The 22,980-nt window shown below is 37.9% G+C and overlaps 1 protein-coding gene and 1 long non-coding RNA gene across 4 annotated transcripts in view; one reads left to right on the top strand and one right to left on the bottom strand.

Moving 5' to 3' along the window:
* Positions 1-5: 5 nt before the first annotated feature.
* On the bottom strand, positions 6-12,319 carry LOC149917891 (uncharacterized). Of its 3 annotated transcripts, XR_016467020.1 has the most exons (4): positions 12,182-12,319; positions 8,517-8,653; positions 4,664-4,774; positions 6-1,952 (listed from the first exon to the last, which is right to left on the bottom strand). It is a non-coding gene; the product is annotated as an uncharacterized LOC149917891 (long non-coding RNA). The 3 variants fall into 3 exon arrangements; XR_016467019.1 differs by lacking the exon at positions 6-1,952 and having other exon boundaries at positions 3,357-4,774; XR_016467021.1 differs by lacking the exons at positions 6-1,952; positions 12,182-12,319 and adding an exon at positions 8,767-8,973 and having other exon boundaries at positions 3,357-4,774.
* EML5 (EMAP like 5) overlaps positions 11,966-22,980 on the top strand; it is a 93,757-nt gene continuing 82,742 nt past the window's right edge. Inside the window, exon 1 of the mRNA XM_090141490.1 lies at positions 11,966-12,401. Within this exon, the coding sequence (XP_089997616.1) occupies positions 12,205-12,401 (197 nt within the window). The 5' untranslated portion in view covers positions 11,966-12,204. The remainder of the gene's footprint in view (positions 12,402-22,980) is intronic.

The following is a 22,980-nucleotide window of genomic DNA, read 5'->3' as shown; positions in this document are numbered from 1 at the left end:
GAGGGCGGGGGAAGCCCGCTCCACGTGTCCTGAACTGTGCGCTTTGCTTTTTTGCTGTCGTTTCCAAAACGTAAAATTAGCGAGAGCCATTCGGAATGAGAATATATGACTGAAAAAGAATGCAGTCTTTTAATCCTCATTTGGGTAAAGAGTCCTCTAGAGCTGTGGGAATCCAGTTGGGAAGAGCATGGGCTGCTCTGATCGGGTATGGCAGGCTCCATCCGTCCCTCAGTTCGTTAGGTATGCAGAGGTAAAAGTACATGTGTTTAGAGAAGAAAAAAACAGGATTATGACTCTTGCTGTGTGTGTATAGTAGGGTGTTGGTTGCAACCATCAGCCCAAAGAAGAAAAGTTCCCTAGGGATGCTTGGAAAAATAAGTAAATAAATAAAAGGGTTTTGAAGCAAAATTCTCTAATGGATGAACGCTAATGTGATAGCCAAAATCATGTCACTGGTAACTTAACAAATCATTCTGATTTTAATCCTATTGTTTCACCTCAACTCTCAGTTCATTCAAAATGGAAGCCCCTTGAAGTGGGTACCCAGGCTAAGCTAGCAAGCTGAATATGAAGTGGAAGGTTGTAGAAATAAGCCAGTCCTCAGACTGCTTGTTCTAATATGGGAGTAAATGACTCAAACTATCAGCTATGGATGGCTGGGTTTTGTTTGTCCCACAGAGAGTACTCAGGGAAGCAGTGCTCTGAGAGCATGCCATTCTCTGGAAGGACTGGTGGAAGGGTAGTAGCACAACAGTACCTGCCTCTTCTCTATTTTTAATTTGTTGTGGGAGACAGTATGTACTGCGTTCCCACAGAATGTGTAGGAGGCTTGCACAAGGACACTCAGTCTATACCTCAGGTTGGTCAGAAGGGTGAGCAGTATTTCATGTTGTCAGAGCATCTGCTGTGATACTGCTATATAGCTGTAGTACTGTGGCTGAGTAACTGTTGGCACCTAAGGTAGTATCTGATTTTGCTATACATTCTTTAACATGGCAAATACTTTACTTTGCATTTTATGGTTAGGCATAGCATGATGTTCAGAGAAATTGTGAACATTGGCCAGAATCTACATATTTATTAAAAAGACTAACCTAAATTTCTTCCAACTACTTCTGTAAACACTAATGTGATGGTCTGGTATTAAATGCTTCAAATGCTTGCTGTTATTACCATGTTATTACCAGAATTTAGCATGTTTGAACTGTTACTTTTTTAATAGAATGTAATATGAAGGGCATTTCTAGTTTTAGGGACATATTTTGAAGTCAGTACAGTAGCTCCAGTGCTGTTAGATTAAATGTCAAGCAGGAGATAGTTGGTTAACAAGAGACAAATGATGTAGGAATGTTTTCTGTACTTCCTGTTTTTAAAAGGCAGTTCAGTTTTGTGAACAGTCCATCACATCAGTTAAACATCCCACTTATCTGTGCAGGAGAATAAAGACCAGTAGCACCTAAATGTTATTGATTCCAACACAATCTTCTTAAAAACTGCATAGTTTAAAGCATTGCATGTAGATTTTAATTTGTGAGTACTTAGTTTAAGCTTTAGTATCTTAATGACAACTTACAGACTATAAAGTAAATTAACTGTGTGAGGATACTTAGAATGTTTGATTCTAGCAATTTCCATTTTGAGATAGTGAAACAAACAGAAACACAATGAAGCAGTAATTATGGGCAAACTCAGCAGGTTAAGGTTCCCAGGTGTTCTGTTAACCTGTACTTTCTGCTGAGCAAAGTAGTGGATTAATGATAGGTACCATCAACTACTCCATGCTGTGGCACACCTGAAGATGTTTGGCTTGATAAGGAAATGGGTTTCTGTGTCCTGGAATCTTCAAGATGACTTGGTTTTCCAACTGAAAGCAGTGGAAACCCAAAAAGAGCAGGAAGCTGAATGTTTTTTGTGGGGAATGAACTTGGAGTTCCTCTCGTTAAAGCTAATAACTTGTCAGGAAAAAAAAAAAAAAAAAAAAAAAAAAAAAAAAAAAAGAGTTGAGTCTGTATACCTAGAAAATCAATGGAAACAAATTGAATCATGTGAGCTGCCAGTGTTGATCCCTGGTTGTGGGAAGTTGCTTCTTAAAGGAAGAAACACAGTAAACATTTCATATAGCTCTCTTGAGGGACAACGGAGGTGGGAAGTGAATGGTTTTTGTATAAACTAATTGCTTTATCATAAATCAGTAATACACATTACTGGATTTCTGCCATAACTTTTTAGTTCTGAGATTCTGTCTTTAGTAAAAGAAGTCACAGTCTTCTGAAGTTTGTCTATGCATCAAAAATTTTGAAGAAGTATTTGGTTACAGAATTTCTTTTTCACAGAAAAATTTCTGAACTGTGCCTGTTTGAACTGGAAGCTGAGGCTAATGCTATGTGACCATTCAACCACATTTCTGTTAGTTGCTTCTCTAACAAATGGCTTCTTGGCAAAATAAAGAGGAAGATATTCCCTGTGCAATTTTTATTTGTTACATCATTGGGAAAGGTATTCAATTACACTTAGTGATGAAGCCAAAGTGATGTTCTCCTATGGTAGCTGGTAGATCAAGAGAAATCTTCAGATTTTTTTGCAGTGAGGTTTCACAGTGTTGAGAAAAACAGGCAAATTCTCTTTCCTTCTTTTCAAGCTTTAATGTACAAGGGGTTTTTGCTCTGTTTGGCTGCAGATATTAGGTTTTCAGTTTCTACATGATGGTATGCGTTTAATTCAATTTTATCAAGTCAGAAAGAACTGTCCTAGCAAGGCCAGTTCATCCTCATGTGGCAATGTGAACACTCAGAACTAAAATTATAACAAGCATAAAAAACCATTCTGACTGTCACAACCTGCTGCTGCCAAGGCCAAATGTCCAGGCCTAGTGCTGGATGCTAGTCCTTTGTGCATACATCCTTCTATGTGTGAAATGAGCTGTTAGTGACTTTCAAGCAAATCTTAGTTATTGAAGATATATATGCTTGAAAAAAAATATTCTGCGAGTATTTTTCAGCTCTGGACCATTTTCTTTGTGATGCCACTTACTCAAATGTATTCCTGGAATCCCATTTGAGAACTGGAAGTGTTATCACAAGATAGCTATTCAGCAGCTTATGGGAAATCAGCATTTAGCTTTATTAAAATAAGTAGGACTTAAATATCCATATTATATCTCAAGAATGATCACTTCTGGCATACATGTGCATAGTGTGTGGGGAAAAAAAAAATCCTATGTATGTAGAAGCTGCTTTTTCTCATACCTATAGCTCAGGGTAATACATTTTTTGAGTAGCTTGCTCTAGCTATCTGCTCTTTGTAACACCTCTCCCCCAAATTGAGAAAAATTCAATCTGTGGAGAGTTGGACAAAATAAATTTGGGTAATTATCTCTCAGATGTATTTGATGTGTGGGAGGAAAACAAATTTCCTCTTCTGTACTGATAGAAAAAAAAAAATCATAGTAACATAGCAACGTCCTCACAGAGATTTTATGCATGCAAGATGGATTTCGCTGTTAGAAAGGCTTGTCTGCATTCCTTTTTGGAAGTTTTGTCATCTACTATTTGGTCTCTTCTATTAGTTTAAGGAGTGCATAATTTGGCCCTAATACTCTACTGTCCTTACACTATAATGAATCACTCCATGGTTAATGCTTCTTGGCACAATGACATAATTGGGATAAAACTATAGAAGTCACCAGGATTTCTTTAAAAATAATTGCATGCTTGTCTTGTGTAACTGTGTGCCTTTGTTGTATTAGAAGGGAGCTGGACTCAGCTTCTGCATTTTGAGAGACAATTCTCATCTTCTGTGAAAGATAGGAAATTCCATAGTGCTACTTTATTTACAGCTTACTGAGATGATAACACTGATCTTGTGGGTAAGTTTTTGGCACATTCTATTTACAATGTTTATTTGAAACTTGACTTCACTTATTTGAACAATGCCAAAGAACAGATAATTCATGTATCAGAAATAAGGGACAGATTAATTCCTCATCTGTTTGTGGGTTATTTTTCCTCTGAAATCTGTGTCTCCCTTAGGCTACAGTAAAAAACTAATTATTTCTAAATGAAAACATCAGAGATCTCTACTAAATATCAGGAATCCCATCATTATTCATCTTTATTCATAGAACACTTGGGCTTGTATAATTCCTTTTTAGAATTCATTGATTTTGTTGACTTATATATTTTGTGTACTGGATTTGCTATATTTCAATTAATTGTTCAAGTTTGTGTCAAGTTTAAATGTTGCTTAGGAAGTTAGGAGAGGTGAATACTGAAATCATGTGAAGAACAGAGTTTTGTGTTGAGGCTCAAATTCAATATCAGTATATTCAGTATCTGAAATAACAGTTACAGGTTTCATTCTGTGATAAGCCAAGACAACATTCATCGATACCAACCATTACTATCATAAATAAGAATACTGCTGTTTCCTGCTGATCATACAGGATATCATAACAATGGTCACCATGGTCTAGCTGAATAGGGATCATCCAGCAGTTGATTACAGAATTTAGGTGGCAATACTGTTCAGGTCCCAAGTTATTAACCTTCCAATGAGCTTAGATCTGCCCTTTTCTACTTACGAGTCGACTGATTAGTCTGTGATCAGATCCACAACTTCTTCAGTGCACAGGAGGAACAGGGTGCTTTTCAAGTGAGATACTTACCTTCCTTTTTGTCTTTCGTGTTTCATATGAAGCACTATTTCTTTGATGCAGATACTCTGTATGCTGTGCTGTATATAGATTGTTGTTCACCTCCCTGACAGAAGGAATCAGCTATTAAGAAAAAAAAAGCAACACATGAAAAAGGCTGCTAGATCATCTACATGTATACATAGATTGCAAAAAATTGCAAAGGCTGCCTTGACTGGAAATTCAGTGTAAAGATAACTGGGCTCCAGTCTTTCTTTTCAGGTTTAGAGCATCTTCTGAGCACAAAGTGCTCAATCCTAATTGCCGTAGATAATTAAGATTGAAGTAGGAACCCTTAAAGTAATGCTAAGTTCTCAGTTATATCAGAGAAACTTCATATAAATGGGCTCACTCATATATATACATATGTATAAACTACATATATGAAAGTGTAAGAAAGAATACTCAGTCTACTGTATTAATCACAAAATCATTCCAGCAGCATTATTTGTTGCATACTTCTTGATTCCTACAAAAAATTATGTTGACACCCTGTAAATAAACTTCCTTCCAACAGTGTTAGTTTCTTACGTTATTTATTTATGCTTTCTAGAAGGAAAATGTGGGCTATTTTACATAGCAGCTTGTGCACAGTGTTACCATAAAAAGTTACATCGTGTAACAGTCTCTCATATTTTCTTTTACAATTGAAATTGCTTAAAATAATGAAATGAATTTGGTGTCCTTAAAGTAGGCTTATTTTACTTCAGTTAGTAAGCTGACTTAAGTGTGGTACAGCTGCAGGCCATCTACCTACAGCACTTAGTATCTAAATCACAGTTTGTCTGAAGTTGTAACAGATCTTTGGGAGCTAATTCAACCTCCTGCTCTAAACAAGGTTAACTTCAAAGTTGGATGACATCTCTCAGGGCCTTGTCCAGATGAGATAAGACAATCTCTGAGGATGGAGTATCCACAGCCTCTTTGGGTCACCTACTGCAATCTTTAGCCAGTCTGTTCCAGTGCTGAGTCAAATATTATAATATGGAGTCAAATAATTAAATTAGCTGTGTAAAAAGGCATCATCTTTACTTGACAATTTTTAATCTAATAATTTGCATCAGCCACCTGAAATATTCTTCTTACCCCACAAAATATTAACCGCATGCTTTGGACTTGATCATCATATAATCCATCCTAGTTGTAAAGAAATAAATTGAAAATGGGTAGGAAAATATCACTGCATGCAAGCAAGGTGTTGCTTCCCGTCATTTTTGATCATACTGCAAGATGAAGTCAGGGATGACTGTCACATAAGAAGAATTTAAAATAAATTGCATTATATACTTTAGCCAACAGTTGAAATCAGTTTTGAGAGTTCAGAATCAGATTTCCATCAGAAGTCTAGTGATTGAAAATGCACTGGGATTTAGTCACCCTCTCTTTATACACTTCATTTAAGCCTGTTTAGATTGTCAAATATTATATCAAGTGTCAATGCTTGATGCTTCTTCAAATCACCCAGATGAATTACTTCAGTACTCGTATAATTGTGCATAACATGGAAGCTGAGAAAAGCTGCTTAAATCTAAATGTGTGTGTGGTGAGTAGATACGTGTTGTATAAACAGTGTATCAATGCTGAAAAAAACCTGAGCACTCTACTGAGCAGCTTTAAAATGCATTCTGATGTCAGATTATTGGCAGTCTGAAATGTAGTGCTTTCTTCATCATTTATAGAGGAAAAAAGGGAAGTTTTGATGAACTGTTCCCATGTGCTAATATGAATTTTAGGGCAAATTTTTAAAGTTTGTGATAGATATTTTAAGAAGGAATACAATTATTGATGCCTAACTTCTGAGGCTAACATCAAACATCATTTTACTAAAAACAAATTCTGTAACTAAATGTAGAAATTCTTTTGCATTTACTTAAAAACAAACAAACAAAAAGACAAACAAACAAAGAAAAAATCCCACCATGAGTTGTGATGGCTGAGACTTGTGCCATTTACATCACTGTAGAAACCTTTCTCTCCTAGTCTTAGTAGAGAGAGGAATTAATATTTGGTTTATGATAGAGGCCCAAGAACAAGATCTTGTCAAGACTAAGGAACTTAGTATGTAGTTTTCAGCAATCATGCTTCCTCTGCAGTTTTGGATGGTATTGTTTACTGATGGTTACTGTATTTGCATCACTTCCTTTCATCAACCTATTCATTTCTGTTATAGAATGTCCAGAATAAGTTGTTGCCTTCTATGCTAACAATGGATTAATTTATTTCAATGTTTGTATCTTGTCTATCCCTTTACCTGCCCTCTGTTAGGAAACTATTATGTGAGTATATTTCTAAATCAAAGTTCTGTGAATAAATCCATAATGAAGCTCTGATTGATATCTGTATTGTGATAATTACATGTTCATTGTCTTTGCAATGGGATGCTTATTTCTTCTAGTGCCCAGAATGAATGTTTACTAAATGAACACAATTTCTATGATTATCAAAGTGTAATTTATCATTGCAGAAGCAAGAAAAAATAATGTAACTAATACTCACTTTCATACATGTGTAATTGTTCTCTTTACATTCCAACCCTTGTATCTGTTGTGTCAATCAGTACCAAAAGAGAGCATATAGATTTAGTTACCAAGTTTATAGAACCTGCTTATAAAACGGTAACAATGTTGAATACTGCTTCAACATAAGATATTTTAAAGCTTTTAAAGAGCTCATCAGAGCATGTCAGCTGAAACATTTTGAATTTTTTCAAGATACAACATAATGCGTTCATGATTTGCTGCTCTTTGTTTTCCACCACCTTGTCCTAACATATCCATCTGTGACTTTTTCTTGTATTTACTCTCAGCCTGTATTTCCTAGAATTTTCTGTGTTGAGGAGAGAGGTGAAGAAATCAGTAACTGTTTCTCTTCACCATTTTCATATTCTTAATTGGTTGTGCTGCTTCTTGATGATGATGTAGACCTACTGATCATTTTCAAGGCTTCCTGCTTCTATTTAAAAAAAAAAAATAATTTTACATCTTTTGTTAAAGAGCTAATAGCTTAGTCCTTTAAAACTCCATAACAACTTGCATCTTATGTATTGGCTGATGTGGTATACATTCTTATCATTTTTTTTCATTTTCTGAAGGAGAGTTTGCTAAATGTTTCAAACTTTGCCATGCTGGTTTTTTTTGTTTGTTTGTTTGTTTGCTTGTTTTTTTGCCTTCTTACTTTTATCCAGTAGTAAACAGGCTTTTATGATCCTTAGCTCATGCCTCAGTGCTATTAAATGGTAGCAGGTATTTCTCCTGACAGTCCTTAAGCGCTTTCTCTTTAAGTTTTGATAAATCTTATTTTCAGACATTGTGTTCCCATAACAGACTGAGACCATTCTATCCCCAAGGATGTTGAAATTAATGTTGTCACTGTTGCTCATCTGTCTCATATTTTATAATTACTACTTGAACCAGCTACTCTGTATTACTTAGGGCTTAACAGAGAATAATCCCTCATCTTGTACTCTGGAATTAGCTGTTCCAAGAGCATTTGTTTAAGAAATTACTTCTTTAAGCCTTGTTCCATTTAGTGGAACAAGATGCATTTAGTAAATATATTTACAATATACTAGGAAGTACATCTTATAATTATGTGTTTTGAGACATTAAAATGTCAGTTATTTGATTTTATTTAGAGAAGTAATGCACTTGTGTCACTGTATACTAACAAAACTTAATTTGCAGTGATTTATCTGACATCATAGAAAATATATAAAACCTGTCATAGGCAGCTGAGGAAAAACACTTCGTTTCCCATATTAAAAAAAAAAAAAAAAAAAAAAAAAAAAAAAAAAGCCTTTGGGGAGAGTATCAAATATTTTATTTACCTAAAAGCTTGCTCATATCCCAGCCTGTCGCCTCTAAACTCGTGTGTTCCCTCAGTACGACCAGGCCGTGTAGGAACCCGCACGTCGAGCTCAGCACCACGGACAGCTCCGCGCCGGGCCCTGAACGCGACTGTAAGCTGCGAAGAAAAGGAATGGAGTGAGATAAGTGTCAGAGGCCTGCTGGAGATGTGTTATGTAAAGAAGAGCACAGCACTGATAGAGGATGCTCATTCCTGAGACTGCTGGGTACCTGTTGTGCTGGAGGAAGGTGGCTGGCTGGTAGGTACCGGAGGAGCTGTGTGTGTCAGAGGTGAGTGGGAGTAGTAGGCAGGGTACGGGAGAAAGAGTTGTGATGCTCCTGGCAAAAACAGATGCCAAACGCATAAAATTTCACTTGCACCCCTTATGTGTAGGCGTAAGTTAGCTAACTATGCCTACAAATAGTTTTTCTCTTGGAATTTTCTCTCAGGCATTTCCTTATCTGAGAGACAGTAGTCAATTCTGGAATAATCAAATGGAAATATTGGCTGTTTATATGTGGTGTTGACATGCAGTTGCTCCCTTGCATTGCATAAGCATATTTTTTCCAACTTCACTTTTGTGTTCTAGTAATCAGAGGAAATAGGACCCAAAGCTTACAGATAGTAGCCAATGTCATTGCATATTAAAGTTTCTTCCTGATCACTATTTTCTCTTTTCAGTTTTAGTCAGTAACAGTATTTTTTGAATGTGTGGCTGAAAACAGCCTTTTCACTTCCACTACATAATCAAATAATCTCGTTCCAATTTGAATTATGAATAAGACATAAAGATTAGAATTTAGCTCCATTGAAGTTAATACGACAAAATTAGTATTGAACCCAAGAGATCCAGAATTTCACTTCAAGTAATAACCTGACAAAAGTGCATGTTTATATACAGTAGCAGCAAGCACAGAGACAGTTACGCATTTTTACCCATTCATGTTTAAATATCCAATAAATCTGCTGTAAGGAAAAAATTAATATACTCTATTCACAGCATGAAAATAATTCCACTTTCAAGTGCGGAAGTCAAATATGTAACAAATGCTTTTGTCTGCTGATAATCAAACCAATTAACATCCAAAGCTTGTAACAGGTTATTTCAGGCACCATTTATGTTCAGTATTTTTCAAATTTACTTTATCATCTGCTTTAGCTTATAAATGAATTAGTCTTACAGTTGTAATTTCTTATATTTTGCTAAAAAATCCTACTAGAAATTTGACTAAATGTGTATCAACATTCAAAATATTCTGTGGAATTATAGGGGGAGCAATGCAATTCTGCTTTTTTTTTTTTTAAAAAAAGTCTTTCTTTCTTTTTCCTTCTTTCTTTCTTTCTTTCTTTTCTTTTTTTTTCTTTTTTTTTCTTTTCTTTTCTTTTTTCTTTTTCTTTTTGAAAGAAAGCTCATTTATTTTCCATAAAATAAAAGAATAAAGTCATTATGGATTTTTTTTCACCACTTTTCCCATCGTGAGGCCTGGGATAGCAACAGAGAATAGCCATGCAGAGTTAATATCAAATTAGAAAGAATATATTTTGTACTTCTAAAATGTGCTAATGTTTCCAGCCTGTTTCTCTGACCAGTGCCCCATATGTTCAGGAATTCTGAGAAATGGGCTACACACATTCCAAGGTGCTCTGTCTGTTTAGGATGAAAATAGAAGGGAGCAGGAATGCTTTTGACTTTCATGGATGTAACATTTGCTTTATCTGTTGGTGAATATATAGGACTTTTTGTCATGATTTTTTTCTCTCTTTCAAAAAAAAAAAAAAAAAATTAAATTTTTCATCGAAAGGAGAGTTTCCTTGCCTGTATATTTGAGTCAAGTTTCAGGCTGCATGAATCTCTCTGCAGACTTCTGTTACTTGCTTTGTGTTGACTTCAGTGAACATGTGGGACTGAAAGCTGCATCTGATCCCGGTGTCATAATCCTTATTGTCAGTGCTTGAGATAAATACTGTCTCTTGGTGTTCTAGACTGTGAGACATGTTGACATAATGCTGAGTGTCTGGAATGCTTAAATGCATATTCTTACATGCCTTTTAAAAACAATTAAAGGAATATTAAATTCTCAGGAAAGGTTTAAAAGGAAAAAAAATTCCATTGATTAAAATAGAAATAGAGGAGCACAGAAGAATGTCTCCAATGTGAAGAAACTCATCATGAGCATCATAGCAAACATGTCAGTGTAACTGATAAAATAATAGAAGAGAACTAGAAGTAAAAGAAATGTAGGTTTAGAAATAAATCCTAGCAACCCACAAACACCTATGAAGACAATTCTGTGCTGAAAGTACTAAGAAAATGATTGGTTTTATTTTCAATCATCAAACCAGGACAGCTATCTGGGAATTTTTAAAACAAGCATTCAACTTTGTAGAGCAGAGTTGTCTATATGATCATGGAATGCACAGCTGGGTGGCCAATTGTGTCCTTTGTAGTTTGACAAAAGTGTGAAGGAGCACGTTCTCTGGATCAAAATTTTGGATATGGTGAAGGGTTCCCCTGCATGGCCGTCTTATCCAACACAGAGCAGTCACTCCCGTCTGTAATGTAGGGAAATGACAACTTTTCTATGTGAAAAAGATTGGATATAAGGAATATATAGATATTATGGTAAGAGTGATGAGGCTCAGATTGCCCAGAGGCGTGGTGGATTCCACATCCCTGGAGACGTTGAAGGTCAGGCTGGACAGGGCTCTGAGCAACCTGATGTAGCTGTGGTGTCCCTGTGCATTGCAGGGGAGTTGAACTAGATGGCCTCTAAGTGTCACTTCCAGCTCAAACGAATCTATGATTCTATAAAAATAGCAACTTCCTGGTGGCTTTGAGATCTGCGGGTGAGAGCACTCTTCTTGCAAAGATGAGGAAATTAAGGCACGGATGGGGGAATAACTGTTGTGTGGTGCATGACACAGGCAGTGGGGTTAATTACTAGTCATTAAAAATTACAGTTGACCTTTTCTTCTCGGATGAGATTCAGGCACCGTGCTGGGCAAGCAGTGACAATGTGAGGCGACTGGTGAGAGCTGGGGGGCGGTGGGTTGGCAGGGAAAGCAAGGCGCTAGGACGTTCGGGACGGCAGTGAAAAGCCAACATCCAGCTGGGGAGGGGGAGAAGACGCACAGAGCCCAGCCAAAAAAGGCAAAAAGAAAAGCCGGACGTAAAAGCTCAGCAAAAACGTGAGCAAAGAAGGCGCGATAGCGAGGCGCGTCGTTTCCTTCCCTTCGCCCTGGCAGCCGCTCGGCACGCCGCCTCCGCCGCGCTTCCCCGCAGCTCCGCGCGCCCCTTCCCGCCTCCCGCCGCGCAGGCCGCCCGGCCGCCTGACGGCGCTGCCTTCGGCGCAGGCGCAGGCCGGGACGCGGGGAAGGGGGGGGGAGGCCGGAGCGGCGACGCGCCGCGCCCTCGCTCCGCGTCCCGGGCGGTGTCTCAGTGCAGCCATGTCTGGCGGCGCGAGGCGGCGAGGCGGGCTCGGTCGGCGGCGCCCTCTGTGAGGCGGCGGCGGCGGACGAGCGGCGGCGGCGGGCATTCATGTCGGCGGGCAGGGATTAGCGCGGCGGACAGCGAGCCGAGAGGAGGGGCGGCCGACCGAGCCGTCTCCCCCTTCCCACGGGGTCTCCGGCGGGAGAGAGCCGTACCTGGGCGGCGGGGGCGGGAGGACATGGCTGACCGGAGCGCGCCGAGCTGCCACCTGCGGCTGGAGTGGGTCTACGGTTACCGGGGTCACCAGTGCCGCAACAACCTCTACTACACGGCCGCCAAGGAGATCGTCTACTTCGTGGCTGGGGTCGGCGTGGTCTACAGCCCCCGGGAGCACCGGCAGAAATTCTACCTGGGGCACCAGGACGACATCATCAGGTACCGCCGCCGCGGGCGCCGGCCCCGTCCTCCGGCCGCCCCGTGGCTCCGCGCGTCCTCCCTCGCCCGTCTCCTCCCGCGTCCGTCGGGGCGCGGATGGAGGCGGCCGAAGGACGGGCGGCGCGGCGCTGCCCCGGAGCTCGGCGGGCGCGGCACGGCGGCGGCTCGCGGACCCGGGTCGTGCCTCGCCGCGTCCCGCAGCCGGGCCGAAAGTTGTGCGGGCGCCCGGGCGTCGGGAGGGCCCCGCTGGTGCCGGCGGGAGGAGAGGCGGAAGCCTCGCGCGCTCCCCGCCGCGCACTGCGGGGGAGGTTAATCTGCGGCAGCGGACCGCTGGCTCGCTGCTGGCAGGCGCTGGGTGCCTGCGGGATTAGCGGCCTGCCTGCGACTCGCGCAACTTTTGGGGGTAATCTCGAGAGAGAGAGCAGCCTTTCCTGCGGAATCGAGGCTTCTGTAGATCGGGAATTCTCTTGTGGTCAGAGTTACAGTGTGCTGAAGTTCATAAAAATATATAACTGAAAGCTAATGTTGCAGAGGAGATCTGCTGCTGTTGTTTCTTAAGTGTGTTTTCGCCCAGGGGTGCTTTTGTGTGCTTGGTGGTGCTGTGAGATCCGTGAGGGAGCGTGAGGAGTTTGAAGGGCAGATGTGAGCCTGAGTCATCAGCCCTCTCCAGTAGGTGTCATTGCGGATGGATTTTAAATTCCCATATCATTGCTTTTCCTGTTTGGGTAAGAGCTGCAACCAATTTTGTCATTTAGAGCACGTTTGGGTGTTTTTTGGTAGTTAATGCTCCCATTTATGTCTTCTGTATGTGTTACTCATGAGTAACAGGTAAGGAGTGCAGAGAGCAGAGTGCATGCTGTGTCTTTCATCCATTGCTTTATATGGATTGGAAAACTTGGCTGTAATGAACACTTTTTTCTGTATTTAAATCTGCATGAAGAGCTTTCAAGACTTTTGAAGTTTCTCTCTGCCCCTTCCAAGGTTGTCCTGCCTGTAGTGTATTTGTCCATGGTGCTGAAAATCTAATGAAAAAATTAGACGGCGTACCATCGTAGGTTGCTCTACTTGAAATGTTGAGTACTGAATCAGAAGTTTGAATCACTGTTATGTCCTTTAATGCTTTAGCATTCTCACCTGCAACCAGTAAGTGGTATTTCTTTAACGGTGCCTTATCCAGTTCTCATGTCATGTGCTGGAGGAAATACAGATCTACAATTTACTATCCAGCTAAGAAAGTAGTGACTGATTACTGGCTACAGTATAAAATCGAAGGTTGCAGTAGTTGAACGTTTTAATGCTGTGTATCCATGACTGCTTCTGTGTAACTGTTTCAGCAAACTTCCCATAAGAATAGTGACAATGACTTTGTGAGATTTCTTTTTACGGGATGGAACTGCGATCTGGCATGCTGGAGTTACTCCTCCTTTGACTTGTACTAATGTTGAGAGAAAATAATGTTAAATATTTTAAAACATTTCAAATTTACACAGTTAGAATTATGCATGTTTCTTAAGTGCTAGTATGCTCAAGGAAACATTCTCTGTTTAGAGCCACTTGGCTATTTCTAATGGTAAGATTACCCTTGCATTGATTGGTATTTCACTTCTATCTTTTTCGAAAAGCAGAATGGTGCCATTTAGATGTAATCATCAAATATTTTTATTGACTAAACTTGGATACCAAAACAGATTCTCAATTAAAAAAAAAAAAAAAAAAACCACCTAGAAAATTAAAGCATTAATTTTAAAAAGTATGAGAAAATGGGGGGCAAAAGTGAGATTATATAATGCAATAATTAGTATTATTCAAACTGAGTTATTTTGTATTAAAAAAAAATAATGTATTATGTTTTAATCTGCTCAGCAAGTACCTCCTGAATGTTGAGACATTTGTGATAGTTCAGGAAAAGCAGCCACAGGACTGATTGTCTTTTTGGAATCTCATTTGTGAAAGCAGGTGTGATACTGAAAAACTTTCATATTTAAAGAATCAAGATACAGAGCACAGCTTTGTAGCTAGAAGCAGTACAAGACTAAGCAGTATAAGCTGCATGCTACATGGTGATATTATTAGTACTCCTCATTATGAAAACTTCTGCATCATTAGCATGCTTTGAATGACATTCTAATTTTAAGTAGCAGTCAGGAAGAGAGGAATTGAGACCAGTTCTTCATCTTTAGTAATGGACAATCGTATTGGATGAATGGGCAGATAAAGATTATTTTCCTGTTGAAAATTTTCTTTCTAGCACTAGCAGTTACTTTGGCTTTTGTCTGCTGAGGAGTTTTACATCTTTTTATTAGACAGAAAACTATAAAATCACTGTAAGATTTTTTTTTTTAACACTATTAAATGTTAAATTTATTTCCAGTCTTACTCAATTTTAATCACAGTTCCACCCCAAGCCTCAGTGTAACTGTGAGTACTGAAAAGAGGAGAGTTCAGTATTTTGTATCTTAGTTCTATTGAATGATCCTTTGTTTAGAAGAGAGTAATTAGGTTCACTTAGGGTCTCTTCTATTCATCTTTTGGTTTTGTTCTAGAAGGTGTTTTTTGTTGTTGTTGTTGCTTTTTTTTTTTTTTTTTTAAATTGGACAATTTCAGTTATTCAGCTTTAGTCTATTTCTAAAGGGACCTATCTTGCTTTCTGGTAATTTTTTATTATGGTTTTATTTTTTAATCTCTTCTGTGAATTACTTTCCAGAAATCAACCCACTGTTTTGGAGGATGGAGAATATCGTGTTTTTACTCTTAATTCTATTGCTCTCTTTTATGCATCAGTGCCCTTTTTTTTTCGGTTGAGATCCTCTCTGTATATGGATACTTGTGTAAAATGTCACTTAGCTGTGGAAGTACTTTTGGGAATGCTGGCAAATTAGGTTGTTTTTGGTTTGTTTGTTTGTTTTGTTTTTGTTTTTGAAGGCATTTTATATGAGGGGATAGATCTAGATGAAATCTCAGCTAACTTAACACTGTAGTGTTACCTGATGCCAGCAGCATAACTTGGTGAATGTCCATTGTGTTTGCAGAAGATAAGATTCAGCCTGGGCTGTTGGCATGTAGGAGATGCTCATTTTGTAAAAACGTGTGATTTATCACTGCAAGGGTACTGATTCAAGGTGTAGGATTTAACAAACTGCAAAAGTAGATTGTGAGTTATATTTTTGAGTGCTTCGCAGTTGAGGAGGAAGAAACAATGTCTTGATAACTTAACATTAGGTCTTTTATTTGTTCTTTCTTCATAATTGTAGTCATTTAGAGATGCATGAGATTCTCTTCCCCTTATCTCAGAGACTGTAGAGAGATCATATTCAATCCTGATCAGTCTAAAGATTTCAGAAAATGCCTCTGTGGGGCATAATGTAAACTGAAGCTCATGTTGAGGCTCCTTATTTTTCTGAGACAGCTGAAGTGTTTTTCTGTGCTTTCTCTGATGGAAGTTATGAATACTCAAAATTCTGGACTCATCCACCTTTTTACGTGTCTGTCTACTGGCCTTTGGTATTACCAGTGCAACTTGCATGCTCCAAGTGAACTTACAGATTGGCTTTTCCTTTATCCATGTTTACTTTTAAATTTTTATTTACTGCCCTGTGACTTTTTTGTGAGCTTTGGAGTATTGGAATTTTACTAGGAGCTAACTTTTTATCTGAAATTGAGGCTTCTAGTTAAAAGAAAAACCAAATTCTGAGATCAAACCAGTGCTTATTTCTGTTGCTGTGAACTATGCTTGAATTGTTTTGGACTCTGTTTCCCAGAGAACAAGAAGTGAACAAAACTCCATCCGCTCTGAAATGTGGTGTTTCTGGCACTTTGTTTCTCTCTGTCATCTTTCTATATGTCAGAATTTGGCTCACTCTACAAGAGATTATCCTGCTTGCAATTCTGTGATGCTCCTCTTGTATACCAGGCAGAATAATGTGCTGCTTTTTTTTTTTTTTTTTTCTAGCATCAGCATTTCTGCAGTTGTAGAAATCAAAACCACTGCAATCATGTCTGCTCCCTAGTGTTAGTACTGCCTACCAACCCAGTTTGAAGGAGATTTTTTTTACCAACTGTTGCACTCTCGAAGTTTGTCCAAACGTCAGTATCTAAGAAGTTGATAGGCTCTTGTCAGCAGCTTTTTGAATCTGCCGTTAAATGCTCTCCCAGAGGCAGGTCCAGGCTTCCTCCATAGATCTCAGTGGTAGTTTGTGGACAGAAATTCTAGCAATGCAATTATTAGTCATGTTTAGTTTTAAATGATGCCTCTGATCTTTTTCTCATCCTCTTTTTGTTAATGCTTTTGATAAATACCTCTTGGATTTTTGTGAAAATGCTCTATGTTCCCACCACTTCTTTTTACTCTGTCATTCTGCCTCTGTTTGCTCCCTTCTCATTGTATATCTCATGTATATCATAAGAAAACCCTAAGAAAAAAGAAAATTTGCTTTCTAAGAAAAAGAGCCAAACAGAAGGTTTCACAAGAATGTGTCACAAAATCATATAATGGTTTGGGTTGGAAGGATCTGTAAAGATCATCTAGTTCTAACACCTCTGTCATGGACAAGGACACCTGCTAGTAGAGGGAATAACATAGTAAGAAGTTACTCTATTTCCTTCATTTCCAATCCTCCAGTAGTTTGACTCTGTAAATCCATCCTAATTCTTAAAAACATCAGTTATGAATTCAAGTAATTTAAAGTTAGGGTTTTTGCTGTCAGCTTTACTGTCTTGTTTTTGCCTAGAATGAGTAGTATATAACTGATCTAACTCCAGATGACAATCATGTACAAATGTTAAACATTGGAAATGATGTATGGCTACAAAATTTTATCATATGGAATTCTGTCACTTGTTTTGGCAGGAGATTATGAATTTTCACTAGAAATTTCACAATTAGCTTTGTTTTTTCACATGCCAGGGAGTGTAACTGAATGAATTGCCACAGTTGCCACATCAGGAGACATTTCTTAATAATCCATTACATCTACAGCCTTTTCTTTCGCATTACTAACGTGATAGAGGAAAAACGTGCTTTAGTGTGTTCCGCTGAGAAGTTCTTTGGATACTGTTGAATTGTAAACAATCCACATCTAACTTTTCAGAAGGGAAGCCTGTTGTTTATATATTTATTTGTGGAAATGCAAACAAGTTATTTCAGCAATCATAGCCTTTAAAGAAGTCCAGTCATCTCTCTTTGGTTCCTCAAATAAGACTGCTGGAAGAAAATAGGAGTAAAATCCATATTGCAGTTATGCCTCAAATCTGAAATGTTTTTCACACAGAAACAACTCAAAATGTTGCTTCTATTACAGGAGACCTATGAAGTGCATACGTTATTGAGGGTAGTCTTAGGAAACCAGTCTTGTTCTGAAATGCCAAAGAAAGGCCACGGTGGGAATAACTCTGTGCACCAATATGTGCTTGGGGCTGATTGGCTGTAAAGCAGTTTTGTATAAAAAGGAGCTGGGGTTCCTGATGGACACCACATTTGGACATAAGTAAGTCAGCAAAGTGCTCTTGCTGCTAAGAAGTCTAATGTTATACTTGGCTGCGTTAGGCAAAGTGTTGCCAGCAGGCAAAGAGAGGTGATCCTTTGATTCTACTCAGCTGCACCTGGAATGAAGTGGTGAAATCATGTAACGCATGCAATTCCATCACAGCAACTCAAATTGCTTAAACAGGTTAATTCGCAAAGACAGTGCACTGCTTTGTCAATATGGCATTTTCCCTTTTGAATACAGTCTTTTGAGGGACTGCTTTTTTTTTTTTTTTTTTTTTTTCCCCCCCAGAAAGTTTATATTCTCACCTTAAATATCAAATCTTTTTCTTAGCTTATTCTTAAGCCTATACAGTGCCATGCTTTTTCTGTTTATACTAAAGAGAAATTCATCTACTCTTACTTTGCCATCTCCAGATATGCTTTAAGGGCATAAGAAATTTATTTTCCTCCATAAAAGAGCTCCTGACTTAATGGGACTTAAATTATGTCATAATTATACTAATCAGTCCTTCTATGAGCTTCTTGCTTGAGTATCTTTTGACTCTCTTATCAGTCAAAATGGCATTTCTTACAGCAGACGTAATTGCCATGACAGTAAGACAGTCACTCTGATGACCATTTCATTTCATGCTGAAGTCCCCAGTTAAGCTCTGTCCAGCTGCTCATGTGAAGTGCGCTCAGACTATCAGGTGTGTGTAACTCTGGAGGGAAGTTTTGTGTTCATATCTTAAACAATTGAAGGAGAGGGAGAAGAGAGAATGATCTGTTTGTTTTTTTTTTTCTTTTCTTGAGAAAAACGAGTTTTCTGAGTAGTTCTAGATCTGTGTGACAATGCATGGGCTGTACCAGGCTAGCAGATGTGTGAAGTGGTAATTGTTGAATCTTTGGTACAAGTAGTTTGCTTGTTTGTTTTTGTTAAGAGCTTTGGGCATTATTTTTTTTTAAAGTATCAGTTGTGTGTATTAGTCTGATGTATTGAAAGTATTTTGGAAGTGCAGAATAAAGCGTTTACTGTTCATTTTTGAATGGGACTAGAATTTGCCTGTTGTTTAATATGCCTGCCCATCATTAAAAAACCTTACTTTTTCTAGTTAAAACTGCATAAATACAAGTATAAAAAATATCCAGCCAAAAATGAACATCTAAAGCACACCAGAAGTTGATTAAAGTAGATCTTCACAGTAAGGAGCTCCAAGCTTGCAAGCCTGCCTTCATGCATCTTGCTTTTCATAGCCAGCAGTCACATCACCTTCTGATCTGATTCTGTCAGCACTCACAGGCAGGGTCAGATCAGGTCAATTCTTAAATGAGAAAACATCTTGGTGCTGTAGGAAATTCTTTTCTTGAATTGGTAGTTGATGATGCAACAACATGAGGCTCTAGGACTGCATGTCATGGAAGAATAGGAAACATAACTAAAAGCTTAATAACATTTGATCATTAGCAATTTTTAAAAATTGGATGCAGAAATTTTGAGCTCTGCCCAATTTTTTTTTTTTTTTTTTCATTTTTCCAAACTGCAATTTGAAGTGATTATATTTCTGCTTACCCACTTTTTGGACGTTTAATTTTTTAGTTATCCTCTTAATATAGATTGGAAAGTAGATTATGTACCTGGCTGATTTCATAAAGGCATTATGAAGTTCTCTTATTATTGTGTTTACATGTGCGTACATGGTGATAGACAGTAGCTTAGTATGTCTGAATAAAATAATTCTTTTGAGGGAATAGTCTGAAGTAAAATGTTTGGGTTTTATTCAAAGTTTAAAGCTTCAGTTAAGACAGTGAAATAAACTTCAGCTTCAAAAATTGAGGTTTTTTTTTTTTCTGACTTCGTTAGATTAAAACATATAATGTGCTGATCTGACGTATCACAGTTTAGATTTTATTGTGATTATTATCATAAGCACTGTGTTGTGTTTTTTTTTAAAGAATAGGTAGCTTGAAACAAAAAAGTAACAATTATATAATGTCTCCAAACCTTAGAAAATAAGGTTGCAGTTGAGGGTAGAGAACTTAGTTTTGCATTATGTAGTATTTCCATGTTTGCTTTTGTTGCTATTTTGTTGGGGTTTTTTTATTTATTCAAAATACAGTTTGCTTGATTTTTTGATATTATTACGATATCACTCACAGGATTAAGCTTTTGATTTAATACAGCACTTTTATCTGGTATCGAAGAAATTAAGTAAGGTACTGCTGAGAAAAATGGCAAGGCTGTATTGTTAAGCATCAATCAGATGCTCAGTTGTAATTTAGAAATCTTTTCCTAAGCTGCATATAGATCTATAGTGCTGGTACAGTAATATCAGTGATTTCTCACTTATACAGTAGTTATTTGATTTGAAATAATCTGTTGATTTTGCTACTTTTGTGTGGTAAATAAAATACCTCTTAGCACTTGAAGTAACTTGAAAGAACTTTATAATTTTAATTTTCTTCTAAGTTACGTGGCAGAGTGCAAAAGTTCCCCAGGCTGTCTTAATATAGATGAATGCTCAAAGTAGATCCTATCAAATTCTCTTCAAGATGAATACAGTCAAGATTTTCAACACAGTGAGATTCTGTTATGAATGCATCTGCTTTAGACTGAATTTCCTTTGGAGCATTAGGGAAATGATGGAATGTTACAGGTATGTGTAACTTCCTTGTGTTAAGTCTCAGATTACCCTGGTTACTCTGGTGGCTAAAAAACTTCCCAGTGTTACTGTTTGTAGTATTGTTATAGCTACTACAAGTATTGTGATGGGAAGTGTCTACTTATTTCGAATTGCTTGGTTTACAACAAGAAGCTCAGAATCAGAAGCAAGATCGCCATAACAATTTGTAGCAAAAGATTGAATTTTTAAGCTAGGCTTTTATTAAATCTATCTGTCACATATTGCCGAAGATAGAAGTCACCAAGAATTCCAATTCCAATCTGATAATAAATCCATGGAACTTCTTTAGTGTGGACTACCTTTACTTTCATTTCGAGATCTTATCTTTCTGCTTCAGTTTACTGTTTGTTCGTGAAAATAGCAAAAGTGATTTCAGTATTAGTAAGAAATAGGACAAATTGTGGTATTTGTTCATAGCCCATGCCTGCTTTGAGAAAAATCGGACTTAGAGACATCTTCTTCTGCTTGTAAACTTGAAGAAAATAGGTCTTTCGAGGACCATATCCTGATATTTCTATTGTTTTTCTGATAGATGACATTCTGTTTCTCTGCTACATTTAAGGCGAAATCTTTGACAACTTCTGTTAGAAAAGTCTTTTTTTTTTCCCCTCTGGTGTTTTAACTAGCTGCTAGAGAATACCTGTGTTATTAAATCTTCACAGACGTTTCAGATCTGTTCTGCAGAGTGACTTTCCTTGGCCTAGCTGAAAAAGACTTTCTGTTCATTGGAAGTCCTCAAGGCTGTTGAAAGTCTTCCTGGTAGACTCCTTTTTATTCAATTAGGGTCTGTAAGATGGTGCCTGATACCTAACCTCCTGTCAGAGTGCTCAGTATACAGATGCTACTTCAGAAGACTCAGAAGGCAATCCTTCCAGCCAGTTTTCCTGAATTTCATGTCAGTGCTTGCTCTTCCAACATTTTCATGGGAATTCTTAGTTATAGTAGCTACTGTTTTGGTCTGCAGGCAGGATGGATCAAGGTCTGTATCTGTATACCCAGATGGTCTGATTCTTTTGCTTTATAAACATGCTTCCTCACATTTCGGTCAAGAAATGTGCTGCTTTAACTCCCATCTAACAATGATATCCAGGTTTATATTGCTTAAATATTCATGCAGTCATCTTTGTCAGATGCTTTGAGCAGTTTTAAAATGTTATTTTAAAAAAGTGTTGAATAAACTTTCCTTTTATAGATAACTTGGATTAGTCTTGTACACGCTTTATATTATTGTTGTGATAACATTTGGAAATCACAGTCTAAGAAAAAAAAGAATACTGAACCAGGATTTAAATGGGTGGGAAAAGGTTTATTTGCTCTAAAGCAGTACTGATGGAATAGTTAAAAACAATTGAAGAAAGCACTGGTTAATTAATGAGCAATATTAGAGAGGATTAGTCAGTGTGCTCTACACCTGTGTTTACTAGGTATGTACAAAGCTGATGTTTACAGCATTGAATTTGCCTAAATATATCTCAGTGAAGGTAACTTGGTTGGTGATAGTATTCACTTCATAACAAAAACAGACTGCACTGTGCACACATTTCTTGTGTGAACAATATTTAAATTTTATTTCAAATCGGCACTTGAAATGTTCTCTGGCCCCCTAGGAACAGGAGGGACATGTCTAAAGAGATAAGTGTCCAAATTTTGGAGAGAATAATGCCATTTTAAACAAAATGATTGACTTTATAGGTACCACGAGTGATACTTCTGCTGGTGTAGCCAGATCTGTGACAGATTACATTCAGGGAAATATTTCCACTATTACTGTGAAATAGAATAGATTGCAATTTGAACTTTCCTTGTCTTTATACAAGGGTATATTGAATTAGATATGTGACATACTATCATATGTCAATAAAAAGTTCAATTCAGGTGAGTAATGAAACTTAAAAGATGACAAACAAAATTGAAGCAAAGGACCAGACGTAACCGTAAGTCTAAAATATAGTTTTGCCATAGTGCCCATGGTTCTCGTAATGTCATTGTGTTCTCATGTCCAGCTCATGCTTTTCAGTCTTGATTGAATATTGTGTTATTTCTTTACTGGAATTGGAGAATGAAGCTTGTGGATATGGTGCCTAGTTTTATAATGATGCTTTAAAAGACTAGGCAGAAAAGAAATTGTACTACTTAGCTTTGTTTTATTTATATGGTGCATTTTTGTGACTAAATCTGGTTGGGTCTAATGTTAGGAAAATAGCACCTCTTCAATTTTCTGAATTATAGGGTAACATTTTAATAATAAAAGAAGCTCCTAAAATATCACTGTGGTGTAGACGTGGGCAAACATGATGCATATACACACATACCCCTGTATGTCTCCATTTTAACAAGGCAGGATGCAAGCCGAAGGAGTGGATTAATTCTGTTTTGGTTAGCTGACAATTCCATGAACCTGCTCCTGACGCTTAGAACTGTGTTAATCCTTGTT

Source organism: Phasianus colchicus, chromosome 5, assembly GCF_987193195.1.
Source record: "Phasianus colchicus chromosome 5, bPhaCol1.hap1.1, whole genome shotgun sequence".
Classification (NCBI taxonomy): Eukaryota; Metazoa; Chordata; class Aves; order Galliformes; family Phasianidae; genus Phasianus; species Phasianus colchicus.
Note: the sequence above shows the minus strand (reverse complement) of the source record. Positions and strands in the feature narration are given on the sequence as shown.